This window comes from Hippocampus guttulatus, chromosome 4 (assembly GCF_054856545.1).
Source record: "Hippocampus guttulatus isolate MCC_2025c chromosome 4, RoL_Hgut_1.0, whole genome shotgun sequence".
Classification (NCBI taxonomy): Eukaryota; Metazoa; Chordata; class Actinopteri; order Syngnathiformes; family Syngnathidae; genus Hippocampus; species Hippocampus guttulatus.
The window spans coordinates 23,088,473-23,113,674 of NC_141264.1; the positions used below are offsets into that span (position 1 = coordinate 23,088,473).

Below are 25,202 nucleotides of genomic sequence, written 5' to 3' on the forward strand. Positions count from 1 at the left end.
GATTTTGGTCTCCTATCAGGTGTCCAGCAGAAGAAAAGAAGATTTATGATGGCACTTATCCTCATGCATCAAGTCCAACCAGCAATACATTAAAATGAATGAAGAGCATTACAAAGACAGCACAAAAAAACAAAACAAAAAAACCCATAGATAAAAACATCAATCTGACCAGAGAACTTCAAATAGTTATTGGTTTAAACAAATTAGTTAGTTAGTTAGTTCCGCCCGCTCCTATTTGGAACATTGGGCGACGAGTCTCTAAACAAATTATTTGTAAGAATAGAGTACAGTATTTAAAAATATGGCACTTTGTTTTAAAATTATGGCTATGAATATCATTTTAAAGGATTTAAAAATTAGAACATTATCCAGAAGTACTTATGTAAAAATGAAAATTATACAATCTTGAAAACATGTAAAATAAATAAATATATAATATGCCTTCTGTTCATTTCAAGAGTTTATTTGGAGGAGATTTTAAAAAAAAGTTCATCAAATATCAAACTACTGGACTCCATTACTTTCATATGACGTGAGTGACATTTCTGCATTGTCCGTGTATCAGTTGTTCCAGACAGATGTGCGCTTTTCAAAGTGGTGAGCGCCACATGTGAAACAGAAGACAGACACCAGAAATGTGAGCCCACACCCCAAAGATGTCTGCAATACGTCAAAAAGTGTCAGGAAGTGAAGGGTGTGATCAAACCGGCCTTCACAACCAATAATCGGAGATCATTTGGATGAGGAAATGAACAGAGACAGTATACAGCATGAAAATTCCAATCCAATCCATCTTTGTATGAATTTATCCAACCATCCATTTTGAAAGTGCATGGTTTATGTGGGACAGTTAAACCCCAATACAGTAGATATGAAAAGTCCACACACACAGCCTATAAAAAAATCTAATAAAACCAACATAAAACATTTCAAAGCTTTGTCCACCTTTAGCCTGTCCAAATCAATTTGGAGAAAAGAAATCTTTAAGCTGCAAAGTAAAAAATAACTGAGATAGCGTGGTTGCACAAGTATGCACATCCTCTTATAAACGAGACGTGTTGCTGGGTTCAAAATGAACCAATCACGTGTAAACCCTTGTTTAATGGGCGTCAGCACACACCTGCGACCATTGAACATGTCTCAAATTAACCTCAAATAAATGTCAGCTGTTCTCTCGGGCTCTTGCTGCCATTTTTTTTAATGACCTGTGTTGGTCTACTCTCAACCATGTTGTTCTAGTACACTACGAGTTCAACGGCTAGTTTACAGTAAATCAAGTCTAATTCCATATATTCAAATGATGGGATGTTAACGACGTTACAACAAAAATGATGCCGATTTATTAAAAGATGAAACAAAAAGTGGAGCAGCGGGGTGGTGAAAGGTGAGTCAATGCAATGACGTCACACACCTCCCTCCAAAGGCTGGACTGCGAACACTTTCGAACCTTCCAGTGTGCCCAAACTTTTTCCCGAGTAAAAGCTCGAACTTTTTCCCGAGTAAAAAAACTTCGAGGCAAAACTACAAACTATGTGCGCCGAATGCTCCACATTTTGCCGACAAAACCGCTCAGAGTCGAACCCGGATGAAAGGATGGAACCGCAGACGAAAAGGCAACCGGGGACCATCCGGAGGTGCCAGCGGGGAAGTGGGCAGCCTCTACCCGGCGAGGACGCCTCGAGGGCGGACTGCGTGGATCAGCTACTCGCGCTGACTGACGCCCTGGAGGAGAGAAGATCCACTTGGGCGCAGCGAGCTCGGCTGTTAAGGCTGGAGGGTGTGCAGCCGCCGGGGGAGCAACTCTGGAGGCTCCACCAGTGTTTAGTGCAGATGGACAGCATTGCACTGCAGCTCTTTGACTACTACCAGGTATGCCCGCGTCAACATTTCATAAAAATGTTTCGGATAGATCGATCCCTTCATAATGAATAGTCTCAAGCAAAACCGATTACGTCATATAATTTGATTCACCCATCCCCACTTTTCATGACATATTTTATTCCTCATTGCATATATTTTGGTTCAAACCTGTTACATACAGTATACCCAAGCAGCTGAAAAATTAAAAAATTCACAACATTGCTGAATACATCCTTTAAAAAAAGAACAAAGAAAGTTAGATTTTAATTAAATATTGATTCAATTGTAGGATTCTGTGCTTACCGCAGGGATGTCAGACTCATTTGTTGTTTGTTTGTAGTTCTGGTTTTCCTCTGAAGGCTATTATGACTTTAAAACCATAACTGTCTCGTCATCTCCTCTCATTACATATAAACAACAAATTGATGGACAACTAGTTTCAAAATCCAAAGCCAATGAAAAGTATTCCATTTATTTTGAGTTCATTTTAAAAAGGGACACGGTAACACACACACACGCACACACAAAAGGCTTTTTAAAGCTTAAGACAATTTGAAGTGTTGGTATTTTTTCGCAAAATTTGTTGATGCACGTGATTTGTTTTCGTGGGTCAAAATGCTAATGTTTGTATGGAGTGTATGTATGCTCGCAGCATCAGCTGCTATGCTAACTGGTGAAGCTCAAATTGAGCTGTATTGTACAAAAAAAGAAAAAAGAAACTTCATCAATCTAGTTTGATTATAATGACTGAGCCTTGACTTTGATTTTTATTTGATTTTTTTTTTTTTTAAGTGGGACAGCCAGGTAATAGTTGTACAACTTGGCCAAACGGGGAATCCTGTCCCCAAACTATTCACTCCCATGCTCAAAACCTCTGTGGCGTCGAGAAGACTACAAGTCGACTAGTCGGCAGCAGGGCCTGCCTAGTTTTGAGTGACACATGTCGTTATGGCTAAAAACATAATTATACAAAAATTTCAATAGGGGACTTGGCTTGGTGCAGCTTGGAATGGTTGTTTTTGAAGTGCTCTATAAATACTTTGTAAAGTTGAGTTGGTCAGAGCAATTTGCCTGATGATGTCAAATGTACCCAGAGTGGCCTTAAGAAAGAGTCTTGGGTGCTACTTTCCTGGACTTGTCAATCCTGAGGACTGATGTCACAGTCTATTTTTGCTGTCGATTGTATCTGCATACCTAACAAATCGCTCACAAGTGTACGGAATTTCCTCCTTTTTTGAAGAGGAGTTGTTTAGAATAAGTTCCCTGCTCACATCATGAGTCTTAACCCATTTCCCACCATTGTTTATTTTTGGGAATTTGGAGCCGTTTTAAATCTTTCAGCCTCTTTAATGTGCTAGACTGGATGCTCGAGCTAAATATTGACTTTGAAGATTAAGCCTGCATGTTGTAACCCAACAAGCGGCATCCATCCAAATGTATGTGCAATGAGTTTGGGGGATGTTTTTTTTTTTTTTTCCTTTGCAGATTACATACCAATGTCTGGATTGTTACTTGTTAGTGTGCAAAAATTGGTCTCTTGTCGTAATACCTGCTGCATTGTGCTTTTTTGTTCTTCTGGATTGTTCGGTTGTGAGCATAATTACGCTTGTGGGCTCTTTTCCAGGCCTTTACTACAGCCTCTATCCATTCTTCTTTGTTTCGTGGGGTTTCTCCCTTCGGGCTCCTCTTCAGGAGGGTGAATTAGACAATCGAAGACCTTCTGCTTTTCCCTCGCGATGAAGTTGTGTTGTCAGTGTTTTTTGGGTCATTTTCTTGTAGAATGATGGAGATCATGCGAGGCATGTCATGCGTTGACATGACCTCCATCATGCTTCAGAAACAAACTTGTGTCTTTTTAGATCAGAAAATGTTCATCTTAAAATTTTGCTAATCTGGGTTTCTGACTCTTTTTGCTGGTGAGTGTTTTGCATATTATTGCCACTGTACAAAAGCAAGCAATTTCCCGATTTTACAAAACGGCTAGCACAAGACGGTCAGAAAAGTTGAAATCAAAGATTGAAAGATCGCTCAAATTATCAGGGGTCTTTATTGTGTTGAGTCAAGCGAAGACCTCTGTTGATTTTGCAGAGCAGCCAACACATCAGAGTCAAATCAGCTCAAAGTGACTCCTGTGGAGCCGTTGACAGTTCAGACAGTTGTTGGGATTTGGTTGCTAACAAAACAATCCGCTGTCACCCGCTGAGAATTTGATGTCCCTGCTTTTGAGGGCCCTGGAAATGTCTCTGCGCCGGTTCTGCTCCGTTTGTCCTTTCACTGGGAATTTACATCTCAGCTGTTTATCCTTCAAGCGTGAGGGGGGGTGGGGGTGGGGGTGGGGGTGGGGGGGGGGGGCCCGCCCCGGCTCACTATTTCCTATTTCCACTCCAGTTCAACTGACACACGCACACGTCAAGCGCTCAAAGTCTCTCTTAGCCGACATTAATGCGCATGATATCATATTATTTCTGGCCAAATTGGAGTTAGCTGCCCCTCACCTCTTTAGCGGTGCGTTTAACCTCACGCTGCCCCCCGTTTTCATAGACGTCGGTTTGGCCGACAATGTGTTGTTCCAAGGCGTGCGGCTCTTCCTGGCTAATAACGCATTTTGCTGACATCGGGATTTTTACAGGCCGAGCGCCGAGAGGCTTTCAAAAGTCAAATACTTCTATGTAAGTTTGCGCACGGCGTATGCTGGAGTTGGCTTGGGTTCCGTGAATCCACGCTGCTCTGTTGTTTTAGGCAGGAGGTGTGAAAAAAGAAATGTTTCAAGACCTCCGTGGCCGTAGCGAGAGGCCTTCTGGGTAATTTGGTCACTGCTTGTTGAACGGGACCTTTTTGTGAAATGCGTGTCAAGTTTTACAATGAAATCCACTGAATGGTGTTTTTGAAGGTGCGTTAGTGTTGCCTGTGACTTTTTTTTGGAGGGGGGGGGGAATGCGCCTATTGTAAATTGTGGTTGCTAAATTAGCTTTTCGGTTCTTCAATTGATTAGCATTCGTGGAAGCCACGTTATATATTATGTATGATGTATATGTTTTAAATGACCAAGCATGCATCTAAGATCCTGCAACATTTGGCTTTTATTTTATTTTTTTTATAGTTTGCTGAACCCCTGGCGTGGCTGTTCATTCGATCTAAGAATAATGAAAAAAAATAAATCAAAAACTAAAACCAAAGCGGTTTCAAGAATGCTAATTACAAGCCTTGCTGTTTTTCTGCACTCGCTTCATATGCTGCAGATATCTACTATTTAAAAAAAAAAAAAAACTCAAGATGCAGGACGCGCTTGGTGACTCTCGCAATCCATCATCTCACTAACCTCAGACAGGGAAAGCTGAGCTTGTTGGTCTTGTTGACTTGATGTACTTACCAGGTTCTTTTATGGCGCTTTGACATTTTTGAATACTCACAAGGTGGCACTGCTTCCCCCCGTGACACAACTCAGCCATCTGATTCCATCAATGGGGTGGCGAGGAGTTGTTGAGTCATCGGCGCGACACCTTTTGCAAGGACCATCTGCTGGATATGGTTGGTCGGACTCAACCATCACTCCCGGTGACTGTCACGGAGCACTTTTGGGTTTTGAGGTTTGTGTCTAGAATGTGTTTAAATGGTAGCGAGGGTAATTTGGGGTTTAAACTATAGAATAACAGATTTTTTTTTTCCTGGGCAGGATGCCCATTATCCACATATCTTTACTTTTTGCTTGCATTTTGTTTGCAATCCAAATATATTGGTCTAGTTTTCTCAAAGAACTGTGTTTTTTTTTTTTTCGTTCATTGTCACATTAAACAACTTTTTTTTTTCTTTTTCTAAAGATAACATTTCAATAACAAAATGTAAACACACACACACACACACAACGATAGCCAAAAGGCTCATTTCCATTTCTGGTACCCCTACAAGAAGGAACGTGGCTCGGTGAACTAGTAGAAAAGAAAAAGAAAAGACAGAATCTTTAAAAACATTGCACTACTGTAATAACCCAACGACAGCTTTTCCTGTACAGTATGAGGACAACTCATGTTTTATTTGATTGCATTCCACTCACCTGACCTAGAAACCTGGCTGAAAAATGTAATTTCTTTTGAACCAAATTTCACAATCAGCCCCTTTAGTAACCCAGTAAGAGGGTTGTTAACAAAAAAAAATATATATATACAGTATATATCGTACAGGGTCAAATAATGCCGGGTTTGTATGAACATTCATCTGCAGCTGAATTAAAGGCCGCCTCGCTTTTTGTTGACATGAAGGATTAAGTACGTGCAGAGAGAGGAGACTCTAGAATAAGAGAAGTAATTGTATAGCGGTAGACCAGGACATTAGGGAGGCGTTGAGGGCAGGGATAAACTTGTGTAATAAGCCAGGTGCGTCTTGGGTATTAGAAAACACGAGCATAGCAGGCGCCTGCCAAGCCACCGAATCACAGCAAGTCTCAAATCTCCGAGCCCTTTCTCGCATTTCATCGGAATCGCCGGCTTGCTCTTGCGTTCCTTTTTTTTTTTTACAGAGAAACAAAAACGGTCTCAGCGGAAATGGCGTACCAATTCTGCTAAGTACTTGGCAATTCCATGCACGGAGACGTTGAAGTCAGGTGAGGTACGAATGTGGTGCAAACTCCGACGTGTGACGTCATATTTTGTGCTTTGGAATGGAAATGTCATTGGTCGCTTCAAATGTCATTCAAATCCAGTATTTCAAAAAAGTTAGTAAAACCAGACATTCTGTAAATCAAGTTTTGATTCGGACTTGATTGGGACAACGCTGAAGTCGTGACGCTTGGCGACAATGTAAAGTATAGCTTGTATAACCATTAATTTCTGGGTCCCTCAAATTAGTCAAAATAGCAAACTGGGCCCGATTTTCACTTGGTGGTGTACTCGCTTTTGTGGCCAAAGCTTTACACATGAATCCGCCTGTGATATTTTGATGCAAAACATTTACACTGTCATACAAGCTGTATATTATTATTCTCTTTAAATTTTAAAATGGCACTTGGGCTGTCACAAATGAATCCTTTTACATTGGTTGGCTATCAATTATCGTATGATGATAGATGATAAGGCGCACTGTCGCCTTTTGAGAAAATTGAATCATTTTTAGGTGTGTCATATTGTGTGGAAAATACGGTAATTGGGGAATCTAAAACTCTTATGCTACCTTAGTCGTCATAGTGCAATGGCAGCAGGCCAGATCAACTCTTCGTCACACGTGTACGTTCCCGAGCAACAAATTTCCATATAGAAACACAGAAAATTGGTTCCATGCATCGCAAAATACTAACTTTCAAAACATACTTTTTGGATCGAGATGATTGTTTTTTCCCCAGCCCAAAATTACACATGACCTTTGTTGTTCAATGCGCTCCCATAAATTATGGTCAAGCTCAAAAGAAGACATGCTCTTCCTGCCCTCATTCCTTATTTTCATTTGATTGTTTTATATTACATTATGTAATAGACTACAACGCATTCCAACTTGGAAACACATTAGGATAATGTTTCCCCATGTAGGAACAAAATACTGTCGAGAACAGATCCAATTTGTATGTCTGAACCAGAATGATCACGGTGTACAGTCTTTTGACGTCCACAGCCCATAGCTCTGTTTTCACTGTTATTCGGTCGCACACTGTTTGAGACCAGGGGCCGAAAAGTGTGATTTCACAAGGCAGTGCGTCGTCATTCTCCGCTTCATTTCACGCTAACTCCTCTTTGCTGTGTTGTTGCGTGCTGCACATGCATTTTGTGCTTATTTTACCATCAGAGAGACAGATTTATTGGATCGCAGTACAGCCGTTGCTGTCGAGTCAGCTTGTTGAGGTCACGGTTACCAGCGTTGGTGGCGAGACCTCCATCTGGCCTTGGCGCTTCAGATTGGATCAGGCTTTCACACGTTACGTTTTTTGCTGGGGGGGAAAAAAAAGAAATCTGAGCAGAAGATTAAGGCATTGGAGCAACTTGTAATGTGGGATGCAGGCGCACTTGAATTAGGTGGACAGTCCTCCCACTTCATCTGGCCAGAATGTATCAAGTGTAATGATGTCGTGTAGCCACCAGGTGGCAGAAAAGCCACACTGCGGATAACACTCACTAGGTCGTTTCCAAACAAGGTTGCAAGGTGGCGTGCTGGTAGGACCAAATGCTGCACCTTACTCAATCTGTCAAAAAAAAAAATGTATACATCTATTTTCTTTGTTAAGGTATTGAACATCAACATTCATCTTACATTCCCAATACATGGTTGCTCCATTAATCAAAGACTCTATATTGACCCCAGATGTGGATGTGAGAATGAATGGATGTGTGTGCCCTGCGATTGAATGGCGACTTGTTCCAGGGTGTACCGCGCCCTTTCCTAAAGTCAGCTCTAATAAACCATAATCGGGACATAACTGTCAGACAAGTATAAAATGTCGTTAACCTCTGTATAATAAAACTGCTCAGGATTGAAACGCCAACAAAAACTACTCTCCATTTGATGACGCCCTTGATGACAACGCCGCACATATACATAAAGTAATAAGGGAGCCGCAAGAATCTCGAACAAGCAAGTTAATAAACCTCAAGTGGAAATTTCTCATATACTCAACAATAAAACGCCAAGCTTAGTCATTACCGTTTTATTTGTTTTGCTCTTGTTTTCTTACCCACTCTCCTGTTCTCCTCCACCAGACAATTTTATAATCACGGATGCTTCCTTTGGGTCTTGTTAAGTACAAACTGCGCTGGTCAGCATCCTCTGGTAACGTAACCTTTGACCACTGCTTGTTTTAGATTTTTTTTTCTTATTGCATCTTGCTGTATCCAACTTAACTTGAAATGGGAAAGACTCTACCCACTGACAAGAAATGTAAAAAATACTCATAATAAAAGAAATAAGCAAGTGCGCACATAAAGCTTCTGTAGTTCTCATTCTCATTCCTAACGTAGAACATAAACATGTTGAGTGGACTGGTCGGATCATTAAATGTTTTGCTGGATAGACACACGATTCTGAATCTTGATCGGGAAACAATGATTGTTACGGCGTTGGAAAAAGCCTCCGCCGGCCCGATCGAGCCCCCGGGAGAACCTTGAGACAAATTTGCTTTCCTCCCATTAGTCGGCGGCAGCTGTTGATTAACTTTCAATAGACTCTCGCTCGTTGCTTTCCTCCTTTTCCCCTCCTAATGAATGCCAGCGATGATTTGGCTGTCGCTGTCTTCCCTCATCACTACAAATAGCTGTCGAGTTCTGCTGTGCAGTGGAATCGATAGCACTGGACGTAAGAGCGTCAGATGCTCACAAGTTGCTAATGAGAACAATTTGAGAGGGTTTTTTTTTTTTTTTTTTTTGCGGGTGACAAGAATACTGTACGTCTTGGAATGGCATATTGAGCGCAATCAATGTCAGAGTCAAACCGCTGCCTGTAAGCTGTGTCAGACAGCTTTGCCTCTTTATTGTTTACCGGGTTGGCGTAATTGGCTCGAGCCGATACCCGCTGGAACAAATGGGGAGACCGTTGCACATCAGTCAGTGTTTTTTGTTTTGTTTTTTGTTTTGTGCACGGAAATCCACAAAGACGGCGAGAGTAAGCGGCGTATTTCTCACCCTCCCCGTATTGAATGTGGAGTGATTTCATCATTTGCCATTCTCTTTGTCTTGACTTAGCTACCTTTTTGAGGACGAGGCAGCGTGATTCATCATTTTGATTTCACGCTCATAGAATTTTTATGCCGGTTTGCTTCTATCTGTCCCCCCCCCCCCCCCCCTGCATTTTAAAGCGATGGTATTTCAAAGATCCCTCCATCTTATCAATGCGCATGTTTGTACACAAGAAAAAGGCCATGAATCAGACCTGCATTTGCACTCTGCATAATGTATCTCATGTTTGGATGAGGAAATGTGGGGGGGGATCTTATGAATAATACAAGCTGCTGAGTCTTGGATGCCAGTATGGGTGATAATAAAGCAGGTTTCTATTAATGTGGGCCAACCTGGAGAGCCTGGTGCATTAGCCGCGGACGGCCGGTGATAAATCAGCCGTTTGCACGGCGGCTGGCCTGGCACTGGCGGATCTCTCCGGAGGCCTCCCGGAGCTGTGCCATATGATGAGGCGAGGCATTCACAATGCCCTCCTTACCCGGCACCGCAGGCCTCCTGGGTGGCTTTTAATCGCCACAAATGGGCGGCGATAACAACTGGCTGTATTTCACGCTCTGTCCGATAGTTACGACCTGCTGTAGATTTTACGACAAGATGTCAGGTTGCTGGCATAATTGGCTCTTCGATGTGGGTTTTACGAGTCTGTTTACTCTGTGTAGAGCACTCGTCTCCGGGATGCTCTCCTCGGGGTCCGCTGGGTTCTTCATACACTCTCAGCCCACGTCCAATGGGGGGGGGAGGTTTTGCGAGGATCGGATTCTGGATAGCCTACTGATTGATGTGCCTTAAGCTAAAGCCGGTGGTCCTCCGCGTTATCGGAGACAAACGCGGATCGCGTATACGCTCACACGCTCGGCGCGGCAACGGTGTGCGAGTCTCGCTGCTGATCGATGGCTGCCGTCTGGACAAATCCACATCTATCTTTCATATATTACTGCCTTGTATTAAGGTTGAGCATAATTTCGCACGGCTTTGGTATAAACAGGGCTGTGGCGTACAGCCGACCACGTTTTGAAGCAACGGAGGCAAAACGATTGACTCAAATACTTTGAGTGCCGAAGAAGGGAAAGCTATTGCAACCTATGGCAATACAGTACAATATGGGCATAAGTAAAAAAAAAAAAAACGACACAAAACAACAAAACTCAGTCAGACGACAGTGATTCCCAACATCTTGTGTTCGTTCACATGCTCATTTCCTGCTGCGAATAGAAAGAGGATGGTTCCAGCAGTAGATGAGAAAACATTAAAAATAATCTGTGTCTGTGGGGAACGCTGCGGCGCATCTCCGAAGTCAACGAGCCATGGCAGAATTATTTTGTCTACTGATCTGCGCGTCCCTTTTCATTACTCCGCGTTAGGTCTCCGAAGAGAGCCGTGTTGTTATTATTCAACCTATCTTCTCATCCCTCCCCCTGTCGCTAAGAGTGACACCTAGGTGTGGTCACATGACACTCACTCTTGGCTCTGCTGTATGGATCTTTTTTTTTTTTTTGTTAGTTTCTTTTCATCTGAACTTTAATTGCGTGAATGCTTAGATTCAATTAACACTAATGTTATCCCCGAAAACTAAACATGCACAAAGGCGCAATTAATTTGAACTCAAAGAACACAACTGATTGCTCAGCAAGGGTAAGCTTTTGTTGTGGTCTCTCCAGTTGCGCCCTGGTTCACAAATATTGCAAGTTTTCCCAAAGGATGCTGGAATTTGTGAGAAAATTACACGAAAGCCATGTACAGTACTGTATCAATCAGCAAAAGTTATTAACCCCCGCTTCCCTACGGTCGACAAAAAATATCGCAAGGGCCATCTGCATTTGAGACTGGCATCAAGCATCACATACACTTGATGTATATGGACATTGACGTTCAGAATCTTGTGGCATAGTGTGCGTGTACGCACCCCATGCGGCAACAGTGCTTTGCGTGCCAACAACAGCAGCAACGTCTTGGTATAGCCAAAAATAAGACCTCTCCTGCTATCATGAGCGATTTCATTTATTGAATCCTATTTGCTTTTTGTTACCGTTTCATCCCAGGGACACCATTTCTTGACATTCACAGACAATTTACAAAGAAAAGTTCTGAATTGTGATTGTTACATTTCATTATCACTTTAGCTTGTGCCTGATTTATTCAACAAGAAAGGACCTAGAGTAGACACTTGTGGCATTCCGTTTTAGAGATGCCAGTGTTTGCAATTTTAGTGGGAACAAAGAACTCTTAACCTTATGGGCATCCAAGAAATCCTCAGATTGATCAACTTTGCCTGCAGACGCTGTGGTAAAAGCTACAATTTTGTTTTCGCATCTTTTTTTTGGAAACCAATGATGGATTCTATCATCCTTCCAAACCAGGTTCTATTTGGATTTATGGTGGAAGATGTGACCTTATCATCCTGTTGTGAGATTCTCTAGTGTTCATAAATTGGGGGGGGACCTGTTATTACAGGAAGGGAGATGTCAAGTAATGCGATGTTTCCTCCCCTAATCACGCTGCTGCAGACATGCTTTGCTGCCTAAAGGTTAAGCGAGCCTCTGGAGTGCCCCTCCCGCTTTATCTCTGTTGTGGGGAGAAGTGAGGCTTTTATGGGTTTATAGTTTCATGCTTTCTCAGTTGGAGCGCGGCAATAACCTTATAAAACGCTGAAAAGTTTTTCAACGTAAAAGCTGTGTATGTCAAAGGCAATCCCGCCGCACACAAGTGACCACACCCACTTTCGGAAACCAATATCGAGTATGAGCATGATGAATGTCTTCAAGTTCACAGGATTTTGCAACGACACCGGTCAACGTACGGTATATTAAATCTTTTCAGCATACACTTTTTTTTAAAACTAAAATTTGGTAAACTGCCTGCACCAAAATGAAATAAAAATGCCAGCACAAAAACGCAAGGTAACCGATATGAACTGATGGCTGCTTGTGGTGATGTTAGCTGCTTCCATTGTTCCATGCTTCCAATTTAAAAAAGAATCTCATTCTATCTATATTGTGATTTTAAAATGCGATTTTTTTTTTAAGGTCCCCTTTTTTTTTTTTTTATGTATTTAAAGACGTGCACTGTACTTCTTTCACACGGAATGTACCTAGACACTACATTAATGAATGCCAACCGAAATCTTTATGTATTTTTTTTTTAATCCCCCAAAGCCTTTGCGATCTGAAAACTGCATTCCACTCCGTTGCAATGTCGATTTGAATCCAATAAATTATTCGGTCGTACTCATGCGTCGGGGTACCGCCAAACGTTGTGATTAAACAAAAGGGAGGAGGGCTTGAGTGAACATCAAGACGTGACAGAACGTACTTGGCCTGTCACCTGCCATCACCGGAGCCCCCACGGTGTGATGAAAAAGGAAGGCAGCGTGTTGTCTCACAGGTTGCCTGGCAAGGAAGCATAAAAATGAGCTACAGTCGGTGATTTTTGTCTTTTCATTTCCTCTCCGACGTTCGTTGCGTGACACCATCAAAGTGACTCCCCTATGTCTTGCAACACTCCCTCACGTGTGTGTGTGTGTGTGTGTGTGTGTGTGTTTACCCTTGTCGGGTTCGGTGCAGCTCGCGTGGACTCCTGCTGTGCAGCGGCGTCGCCGCACCTGCTGCATGTCGTATCCCACACATCAGTTCACAAAAGACTCGCAGTTGTCAGCATCCCACACACACACACACACACACACGATGATGAATAATTAAGAAGGCAACTGTGTCGATAAGAGGCCAGCCTACCTGGAGGAGTGTTTTCCGTCACCTTTGTGTCAAACACATTTGGATTAAACAGCATGTGTTTCTGCCGTGGTACACTTGGCTTCATGTCAGGGTTCTGGAAGGAGTGAAGTGCATTTGGTGGGAGGCACAAAAACACACTGCGTTAAAATGCAATTTCAAATATGTAATTTAGTGTGTTTCCGAGGTGGCGTTTGGGTCCTGGCCGAAAGAAGCTTTTATTGACAGCACCTTTTGAAGTTGAACGCTGAATGGCCAGAAAAATCTATTAAATAATGGATTATTCTTTAAATTGTGCGGTAGGCGTCTATTGACAATGTAGAAAGTCCACAGAAATGCGAATAGGTTAATTTTTTGGGCTAATAGCTTCGGAAAGGCAAAAAAATGCAAATAGTAGAATTTGTGAAAAGCTTATTTGCGGGTATTACGGTACACACCTGGTATACACTGTGAATATGGTTCACAGTGTTGCCAACAGTGGCAGCAACTGAGTTAGGAAGAATCCATTCGTCAATTTATTGGGAATTATGGATTGTGGTTGACTCCACTCGTACCATTTATCAAATTAGATTCTCGAAATGATCCGAGAGAATGTGATTGACTTTGCAGCCTGTCATATTTGTGGTTTAAAAAAAAGTAAAAAATAATAAACATCTTCAGTCTCGGCCAATTTAGACAATGGATTCAGCATATTCCGTGAGGCTCCAACTGGATGTGAATGACACGCTGTCAGACCAGTCACCCTCTGACTCCCAACCTTTATTGAGCCAAGGCACATTTTTTTGAGTTTGAAAAATCGCACGGCACATCGGCAAACAAAATTCTCACCAAAAGAGGAGACGCGGGCACCCGCAGCGGCTCCTCTCTCTCCTGTGGTTGAGAGGAAAGTAATTTCATCTGTGCTGTATGTTGCACATTTGACACTCAAGTTGACTTGACATATGTCAATTGCATACCTTTTGCCATCGAGTAGTTCATTTATTTGTTCATTCTGTCACTATAAGTTGCTGGCATAGATGGATGGACAAAGATACATGATTTGTGAATAAATAATTTTCTCACCAACTAAGTAAAAATTGATCATATCCCGCGGCACACTAGTTGGAATCACTGCTCGAGATTAGGTCCTGTCTGGCCTTTTCCAAAAACGCTCTCTCATGTGTTTTAATATCATATTTAACCTTTACACTAGAATCATATTTTTTTTCCATCTAAAAGTAAACCTCGTGTGCTGAGGCATCGCGGCGTTTAAAAGTAAATATCTGCGTTAGCATATATTTGTCGATGTCGTCAGTGTATAATGGAGGACGCCGGTCCTCATAGCAGGCAGACCGCCGAGAGCCATGAAGGGGCCAGTTTTTTTTATGACATTCTGGATTATGGATGCTTAGTGCACACGGCTTCATCGGAGGTCATAAACATCGGCCCAGTCAGCAAACTCAACTCATTATGAGACATTTAAATGTAATTATTTATTGATAACGCTTCTGATCTATTGTTCTGGCTGCACCGCAACCTTTCTGTCGATGAGATGGTCCAGGTAGGCAATATCCTATCCACCGTTTGCAAGATAAAGCGTCTTAAAGAAACGAGAGCTTTTGTTATGCTCCAAGCAACGTCCAGAAATTGAAATTATTTGAATTGTTTGTCTTACTAACCAAGTCATATTGAAATATGGCACCAAAGATGGAAATAGTTTCAACAAAGTATGTACTTATTCATAATTCATATGTAAAAAAGAAAAAATCATCACATTTGACAAGTGTTACCACATTTGCAATAAATAGTTGATTTCATGGGGCATGTAAAGTTTTATTGGCCATATGATGAGAGACTTTGACTGCGTGCCAATGAAACGCTGCCGCTTTGCCATCGGCCAGCACCAAGACAGTAAAGCTGTTGAAACCGTCACGCTTTATGAAAGACATTTTTTGCTCACTTAAGGTTTTATTAGGCTACAGTAAGCCGCAGCCGAGTTCGAGCAGGATTTGCCGCGGGGGGGGGAGTCATTAGGAGTTCCAAGGGGGGAGGAAGGCCAACTGTTTTTCCGAGACATGCACTTTTTGTTTCTCGTTATTTCGGCCCTGTGACATTTCACATACTGCCCGCAAACTTTGTTCAAATGTGAGACGTTGCTGCAAAATTTTTCGCCATTACCTCACACTTTCGGAGTGGCAAAAGCTGATGCTACATCTACTTAAAAAAAAAAATGGACCTGGATCCAGATGGTTTTATTTTGTGCAGCCACTTGATGAAACAATATCGAGTAAATTCAACACACCATTTTTTTCCAGTTTAGTTTCATCTACAAACATCAACGACACCCCCGAGTTCCAACTTCCCTTATCGTTTCAGTACCGCACCGTTCAGGAAGTCCAAAAATGGGCATATCGTATTTTCCACAGCACTGGATTATGAGGCGCACCTTCGATGAATGGCCTATTTTGTAATTTTTTTCATACATTGGGCGCACCGCGTTATGAGACTCAATCCACAATGCATCCACTAGATGGAGCTTCGCTCAAGGAAACGCCAACAGAGCGATCAGATGTCAGTAAAACTTTAATATTAATTTATTTAATTTAATATTAAAATTTAAATATTAAATTAAATAAATATTTGTGACTAACTAATTTTTTAACTGACTAAAGTGACTAACTTGGCCTCAAATCTCTATTCAATGATTGGTTGTATTTTGTTATGTAGGCAGTTAATTTTTTTTTTAATTTATTCATCTATTTATTTATTTTTTATTTTGGGTAAAATATTGACATCATGTAACTTATGAGCTCAGGTTTTGGACAGGTGTGATACTGCTTTGGCTGCCGTGTACATGGTCTAATTTTGTTCAACGAGGCCCAAAGGATGCTCAGGGAGTTTGCATGCGACATTAACGGGAAAATTGCTTACATGTTATCTGACCAATGCGGAGCAATTGAGAAAATAGGAGAAAATGGTTTTAATGATGATTGTCACCTTCTTCTTTACCGCCATCGTTTGAATGTTGAACATATTTGCGGAAAAGAGATTTTGTGAGGTAAACTACAAAGCAAGACGGAATGGTGGCCGCAATATACATTTCAACGTGGAAGTTGAATACAAAATAGACGAGGTGGAAACTCGGACGTAATGAACACGATCGTTGAGCCGATGGCTAATTAATTGACTTCTCCTTGTCTTGGATTAATGGTGCAGAAGAGCTCTTTGGACGGTGAAATGGATGGCTAGCCTATTGTTAGAAGACAGTGTGCTAATATGTTTTTGCGAAATGACTGACCTGTGGGGAAAATGCCGACGGCAAACCAGATGGGGAAGGTTTGGTTCCACATCTGCCCCTTTTAAAAGTAGCATACTACATCTTCTCTGGTGGCGCAAACCCCCAAACACAAGTTCTTGTCATTTCAGTTCAGGTCAGCGATAGTCAGTTGCTTTCCCCGCCATCTGAAAGCAATGTTTATTTTTACAAACATTTTGAAAAGGTCCACACACAACTTGGGTACAACTACACAGTTTAGCGCAAGTCGATACGGGAATTAAAGTTAATTTGAGAGGAAGGGTTCGAGATCGATGGTGAGACGAGCAATGTTGTGTGGTTGGGCACACGGGTCGATATGATCAGGAGACGCAGCTGGAGGTAGCGGCGTTGAAGATGCTGAGATTACAGGTTCAGGAAGGAGCTCAGACTAGAATGTTTGGAGACCGAGACTCGGGAGGCCATATTAACAATGTTTGGACGTAGTTTGCACTTTGCAAAACTTTTTATCGGAAGTTTTAACACTCCTTTGCAATACCCGTCGACTGGATATTAGTTCGGCTCTGATTCAACCAGTTTCACAGGTAATTGGCAGCAAACCTCACATAGTTCCTTAATACCCCGAATGAGTTTGTCAGCACAGGCCTGTTGAAGATGAAATGAGACTTAAGTCATGCAGAGAAAGACACGCAAATCCAAGCAGCGTGGTTGCAACTGATCAGAAGCACTTCAAGGTCATGTTGTTCCTCAAGAAGATTGGGACCGTGTGGACTCGTTCATCTCAGTATGACGGCAGACGCCACTTCTAGTTTGGTGCTTTTTTCTTTTTTTTTTTTTTTTTTGCCAAGGTGAAAGAAACAATCAAATCAATCACAAGAGATGTTTATCTCCCAAAGAAAAGAAGGCGCACTCCGCCGGCAGGGAGGCCTGATATTTCTCACAAACAAAGGCAATTCAGGCAGTATATTACACCAACAATTTATTTTCTGTCATTAGACATGACCGGAGGTTGGGGTCGGAGCTCTCATTGAAGTTTAGAGGGTGGTCTGCTTGACCAGAGGGATCGGCCTGGCCGGACACATAAAAGGAGGGTGGCAAGTGCAACGATGGGTCCCATCCATCAGACTCCGAGGTGGCACGTCAGCCACTTTTGCGCGCTGTCGTAAACTGACGGATGACTCCTTCCACGATGATGGAGACGTTGGAGGGGTTGCCATTACCGAGAGACCTCCCTGCAGCCAACTTGGTGGACAGCGACAGGTAGTCATGGAAGTAGTTGTTGTTGAGGAGAAAGGTCTAGATTTTATTTTTGGTTTTTTAGTGATTGTTTTATAGTTATAGGCCAGGCACCGGTAAGTGCTTGACTTCGTGACTTTCTGACGTTGTTGCCGCCGTGGGAACTCAAAAACCGACTGACCCATTTTATCTGTTTGGCTTCCTCCTAAAACCAATACACATTAGTCCATTTATGTCTATACCTATACTTTATTTGTTACAGCATGTAGCAAGATAAATGACAAGCTCACAATGTCGTCAAACCATCACATTGATATTTTCGAATACTGAATTAGCATGATTCACAATATGATGGGTAATTTAGGCAGCCGATTTTGAGTCGAGTGCATCAGTTTGATTCAGTTCAGTGAAAATATGGACACATTTCCATTCAACGTCATCAAAAGCTGTTCAAAATGAGGCGTGGGGGGCACATGTGTGTTTTAGATTTATTTTTGTATTTATGTTTTTAGCATGGAATTAAAATAATTTTTGAATAGTTTCAAACTATATCAACATGCCATGCTGTGGTGTGTACGGGTGTACAAATCGGAGTAGAAAGGCGTTAAAATTTTTGTTTGATTTCAAAGAGGAAACCAATCTCCACACAGGAGAAGCCTGTGGATGCTAGCTACTAAGCGCGCAGATTGGACGGAGGACACAATGCCTGCGTTTTGTGGTGCTCATTTCATATCTGGTCAGTTAATGTGGCCGTTTGGTTTAGCTTAACCTCAATGTCTTGAAATGTTGAGTCAGTGGTCAGGAATTTTGGAATAATGGCATGGTGTTTGTTACAACTACTAGCTAGTAACTGATAGCTAACTCATTCAGCTGAAATGACACTAGCTCCATGTAACTCAAGCTCTTACTTTGTAATGTTTTCCTGGGCATCCCAGAACACCTCGGCAATTTAAAAGTATCCCCCACCGAGATAGCCGTCACAACAATTTGTAATATAACAACCAACAAAATAAAAAAGCAGACTGGCGGGCTATGTTGCTCAACTTGTGATGCCAGTAGAGTTGGCTATGAAGATGTAGTCCTCCTTGCTAGGTTTTTTCAACGAAAGTAAAGATGGACCACTTAGTAACATCTTCCTCCCACTCTGTAATCCCATCAGGAGCGGAATGTTACTTTCCATATGGTAACGTTATTTTACTTTATTTTTTGTAATTTTCGAGATCCTTAAGTTGCCTGTGTACATTTTATCGAACCCGCCATTCTTTCTGTGGTAACGATGCGCCTTCCAAAATGAAAATGAGTCTATACTCATCACCTGCTCAACCCATTACGTGTATTATCGAATAGAGTACCATTGAGGACAAAATAAATTCCTGGGGGGAAAAAAACACGCTTTGAAGTATGTGAAAGTTCATTTAGAAACGGGTTGTTTGACTAGCATAAAATTACATGAAGTGGAGCTATGATGCTAACAAAAAGTCGAATAGCACTGAGTAGAGGGCAGAATTTCACCATGTCTCCTCCTTCCTATAACATGTCTAACTTGTTTGATAATTGATGTGGAAGGCCATACTCTTGCCCTCCTATGGAAAATAAGTCAGCAACTATGGACGTTTTTTTTTCCACCTGCATGTGGCGCCACATGGAAGCAAAATAATCGATACGGATGTTATGTTAGACTCCTTTTTAATTAGGCTATCGGAGGCAGTTTGAGCATATTTACCATCTGTGGAGCACCAGGCTCATTACCTCCCCGTGCCAGGTTTTTGTCGTGCGTCTGAAAGGAGTTGTAGGCATAGAAAATTCCTCGCCCGGGATTGCCTTAATGCACCGTCTAATTGAGATGGATATGTTTTTAATGACCACCGCCGTTTGGTTGCCGGCTCGTACGAGAGCATTGAGCGTGCAGCGCTAATAAGGATGCTTTTGCTGAAGGTTGTGGTTAACGCCCGTATTTGTATTTCATTTGATATCCTCGCCAGGGTTATTTTTTTATTTATTTTTAATGACAGCGGCGGTAATTGCAAGTCTAATTTGCTCTCCCGCAGCGGCTTGCTGCAGATTCCAAGCGCGGAGGGAGGGCAAAGGTGTCGGCAGTTAAAAAGCCATGACACGAGGAGCTCATTTTGCTGTTCGCTGTTTGACAAAGTGCTCACCCTGCTTGTTGTTGACAGAACCGGAGGCCCAGGAGTGTTGCTGCTGTTTACTAAGAGGCATGCACACCGCTCCATTTTGTGGATTAAAAGATAAACATAATTAATCCTCTTTGGGTCGATTGGATTGCCCGCATTAATGCTGATGGTATCGCGGGCCCGTCCCAGGGCCAGAACAGCCTGTCATCGTTACAGTGAGGTTGGTTGATCAATGTGTTGTTTGCAGAAACACAACAACATATAAACATTGACTCAGTCAAAGGCGAGATACATTGCGTTGGCCCCTGTTTGTGAGTACATTTTTTGTTTTGTTTTTGTGGCCAATGTGCCTAGTGTGGGCCCATGACATTTTGGTGCACATGGGAGTGAAAACATGGCTCAGGAGTTATTTTCTTTCATCGCATAATGTAATAAATCCACCCGGCATCAACGGAATGCAAATGGTGTGGTCTCATTCACACTCGCCACAACACCAAGTAATCAAAAGCTGTATAAAGCTGCTCTACACTGTGAGGCAGATATGCTAACCAGTCGACAAATAATGCCACATTTATACTGAGAAAAATGCGATTTATTTTATTTTTTTTGCCAGGGTTTCTTCACATTACACGCACACTCCACAATCCTTGCGTTTCGGCGCTTCCTTCCTATTTTCCCTGCCGGGGCACCATAATAGTGACCTGCAGAGAAACGGCGGCCGCACGAAATATGGCTATGATCTAAGCGATGGACCCGGGTGTTATGTATGTCACTGGGCCTCATGTAGCACAAGAGATATGTCGGTGTGACGGCCGCAGATCATTAGGGTCTTACAGCTGGGAGAAAAGCCTTCAGTCAAGCATTTATCTCTGCTCGTAGGCCCTGCCACTGAAAAGTCTTTGTTCGCCCTCTGTACCACTGATGGAAGCCATTCCTTTTCCGTGTCCTCTGAAATCAATGTAAAGAATGATTCTGTCAGTCCCTCTTCTTCGTCCACGCCAGAGAGTAAAAAGGAATTCTTTTCACCATGCCCCCAACACACGTTTTCCCCCCCGCTTTTTTTTAAATGATCCAATTTGCCTCGAAACGTCACCTTCATTAAAGATGCACATATCCCGCCGCCTCATTTCCGTCCCAACGAATCTTCCGACTCTCTCTCGAGCTCATAGCCCTTAATTAGTTTCGTTATCAGTTGTCTGGGGGCGTCACCTGAGATAGCGACCAGACGGCGCTCGGGCCACCGTTTCATCAGACCGAGCTGCATTCAAGCGCTCACCTCGAAGAAGTGCAATTTAAAGGACGAACTCTTTAGAAATGTCGACAGAAATACCGCTTGTCTTTACAATGAACATGTCATTGGCCTGCCCTTTATGTATTTGAATGGGAGGCCTTGTTTTGCATGTCTAATAGGAGCCATACATACCATGACAGAGTTATTACACTGCAGAGGCTGAGGTCCAAAACAAATACACACAAACATGTGAATAGAACTAAATTCCTACATTAAATGAATGTCAAAATACCTCACACACAATAATATAACGGGAACATGTTTTTTTTTTCTTTCACGTGCTCAAATGTCGGACCTTTAAACGTGGCATTGCAGCTAAAACACTCACTGTTGTAGCCAAATTTATTTATCTAGAAAACCTGGAGAACCATAAAGATTTATATTCTCGTCAGGAGCACTAACCATACAGGAAACTAAATATGATGTGGATTGCTGGTTTCAAGAATACATTTGAGCTTTGCTTTTCATTTGTTGGTTAGTCAGACCTTTATTTGCATCATGAAACATGGACTGCGTTCGATCTGGCTTATCATATTCTTCGGCGAGCCCAGGAACATGTTCCTGTCTGACTTTGTCATTTTCCTTTCTGATTAATCTAACAGGAAGTTCCTCATTCACAAATATATGTCTGATTTGTGTTTTTTATTCCCCAATCTATGATTGCATACATTTTCCGTTGCTCATGCTGATTAGCATAAAACACCAACGGTCGGGTTCAACAAAGGTGCAACTAAGTAAAACGTTAGCTTTAGCTTAATAAGTCGATGGTTTGCTAAAGCGCTAGCAGTTTTATCGTTTAAACTAAATAAAAAAAGTTTTACTTGGTGCCAGCGGGCAGTAGTCAGCCACCAAGCACATGAGTAGCCTATGGGCCTATTTTAAATCTAGCTGATCAATAATGGGACATTATTAGCACTCGTAGTCAACAAAACTGTAGCCATGCTACCATTAAGACCATTGCTAATGATGATTGGGCCTCCCAAGCCACAGTACCAACCACGCATGAACTAAAATGGCAGCAGTTCACTAAAACCTTAGCCATAGCAAAAAGGCTAACTGTAGACCGACAACAATAGCGCCATTAGCTCTAACTCACTTGACTGGAATGGAAGCTCTTGACATCTTTTTTTCAGAGAAAGAAAACTTGGCAAGGCTGCAAACAAAACTGTTGTGCTGCTAAAAGCTGACACAAGGGCTAATCTTTTTTATGTGCTTTTGTTTTGCTGTTGTGAATGAATAAGAACCTAGATGAGGTTGTTATGCTTCAATTACCATATTTTCTCTAAATGCAGCCTGTTCATTCCATTTGAATACACGCTAAAACAAGGCTTTGTATCCCCTAGTTTTTGCTAATGTTCAAAGTACCTAAAAATGAAAAGTGCAAGAAAATGAAAATATGAAAATGACTGTTTTTTTTTTTTTAGTTGACTCTCTCAGATTCCTCTCAGCTCTAATTGAAACCATTTTATATGTCGGCTTTGGAGTCAATAATAATAATAATAATAATGCCAATCAAATTCTTCCCCTGTGCAAAATTCTAGACTTCCATCCCCCAGTCCACCTGTCCATTTATTCATTTAATTTTGAATCCCATTTTCATGAGTGGGCCGGCTATGGAGGAGGCCTTTCATCAGATATAAATTAAATTGCAGCAGGTTGCTATGGAGGAGCACCGTATCTGCATGTGTAGTTATACAGGGTTGGATGTAGTGGGCGGATGATCTGGAAGGTCAGAGCGTGGACTTGATTACTTTGGGGTTGCGACTACGGAGGAGACCAATATGTCGTTTGTCCAGCTGCTTTTCTCCTGCACTTAGATGGACACCGAATGCGAGGGCGATGAGGTTCTTGAGTGGAGAAGGAGATTGCTTTCATTTCCAAGAAGGGTAAAGCCATCTCCAAGCCGTGTGATAATAATGAACCAAGTTGTATTTATTTATTTATTTTGCCAGCGCTGTCAAGGTTCCTACCTTATTTGAACCGGTGCCGTGAATCGGGACCGAACTGTTAATTGTGAAAGGTATACACCCCGATTTATGTAACAGCCGATCAAAAATGCATACAAAAACACACCAGTCAGCCAACCGGCTGGACCAAATTCTCAAGCATTTCCCTTTCTTTATGGTCATCCACGGCGGCACGGTGGTCGACTGGTTGGCATCACAGTGCAAAGGTGCAGGGTTAGATTCCGGCGCCAGCCTTCCAGTGTGGAGTTGACATGTTCTCCCCGTGCCTGGGTGGCTTTTCTCTGGGTACTCCGGTTTCCACCCCCATTCCAAACTCATGCATGACAGGCAAAATTGTCCCTAGGTGTGAGTGTGGGCGCGTATGGTTGTTCGTCTCTGTGTGCCCTGCGATTGGCTGGCAACCAGTTCAGGGTGTCCCCCACCGACTGACCGAAGACAGCCGGGATAGGCTCCAGAACGCCTGCGACCCTCGTAAGGATAAACGGATTAGAAAATGGATGGATGGACATGGCCAGCAACTTGTTCCTTGACAATCGCACCATGTTTTTGCGCTTCTATGAAAAACACTATGTGGGTTAGTGCAGCGTGTCCATAAAAATGTGGTGCTCAATCGCTTGTTATGTGGTGAGCAATCACCAACTGTAATTTTTTTCCCCCCATGATGGTCCACTTCAGTTGCTTTCAGCCACGCCTTCCGTTAGACTTACTGAAGTAGCAACTTTTTATCCATATTTGGACAGCCAAGGATATCCAATTTAGCCCCCTTTTCTAATCATTCGAGAGGAATGAGCAACAACTCGGGCACACATGCACACTCACTCTGTATTTCATTACCATGCTGCTTGAATGGCGAGGACATTGGGATTGATGTTGAAAGAGGGAAACAAGGAGGGGAAATAGTCTGAGGCATGAAAAGAAACACGCACTTTGATACAACATGACCGCCCCCAAGGTATGAAGAATAGGTCGCAGAGAAAAGAGGTTGAAAATGTGAATGCAGGAAATGGAAAGTGCCGAAATATGAGCTCTTTTCTTTGGAATTTAGTCCTGCCTCTTTGATATGCCGCAAGATAACCGCCAGCAGGCAGTGTTTTGTGTCCAGACGCGGCTGTGTAATTAAGTAATATCATGGACAGATATGTATATAATATTATTACTGATGCTATCACATGCCCACCCAGGCTTCTTTTCCGCAACGTACCAAAGAAGGGGAAACAAATTGCACCTCAACAGATCCAGCTGTCAAACTCATAAAGTTCGCAGACGACACCACGGTCATCGGTCTCATCAAAGACGGCGACGAGTCTGCGTACCGCCAACAAGTGGAGCAGCTGGAGCTCTGGTGCAGCCGACACAACCTCGAGCTGAACACGCTCAAGACTGTAGAGATGATCGTGGACTTCAGGAAACATTCTTCTCCACAGTTGCCCCTCACACTATCCAACTGCCCTGTGTCAACCGTCGAGACCTTCAAGTTCCTGGGAATCACAGTCTCCCAGGACATGAAGTGGGAAGTCAACACCATCTCCATCCTGAAAAGGGCCCGGCAGAGGATGTACTCCTGAGGAAGCATGGCCTGCCACAGGAAGTGCTACGACAGTTCTACACGGCAGTCATCGAATCAATCCTGTGTTCTTCCATCACGGTTTGGTTTGGGGCCGCCACAAAAAAGGACAAAATCCGACTTCAACGGACAGTTAGGACGGCGGAACAAATCGTTGGCACCGCCCTACCCACTCTTGAGGACTTGCACACTGCAAGAATCAAGACAAGGGCACGGAAAATCCTCCTGGATCCCCCGCACCCTGCCCACCACCTTTTCCAGCTACTCCCCTCAGGCAGACGCTACAGATCCATGCGCACCAAATCCAGTAGACACTTAAACAGCTTCTTCCCTCTAGCCATTAACTCCTTAAACAGTCACTGACGTAGTCACTCTTCTTGTACTACAAATACTGCTACTGGTTACTTTAAAATGGTTCAATGATTTGTTGTTTACGACGATACTAATGCAGCGTGTTATACCGGAGACAAATTCCTTGTGTGTTCTACATACTTGGCCAATAAAGATGATTCTGATTCTGATTCT

General features: G+C 42.6%; 1 protein-coding gene across 1 annotated transcript; it reads left to right on the forward strand.

Moving 5' to 3' along the window:
• The first annotated feature begins 1,493 nt into the window (after nucleotides 1–1,493).
• LOC147206688 (uncharacterized) lies at nucleotides 1,494–25,202 on the forward strand. The gene is made up of 2 exons (XM_086109197.1): nucleotides 1,494–1,869; nucleotides 24,295–25,202. The coding sequence occupies exons 1-2, from the start codon at nucleotides 1,531–1,533 to the stop codon at nucleotides 24,676–24,678; spliced, it is 723 nt and encodes a 240-aa protein (XP_085965323.1). The 5' UTR covers nucleotides 1,494–1,530; the 3' UTR covers nucleotides 24,679–25,202.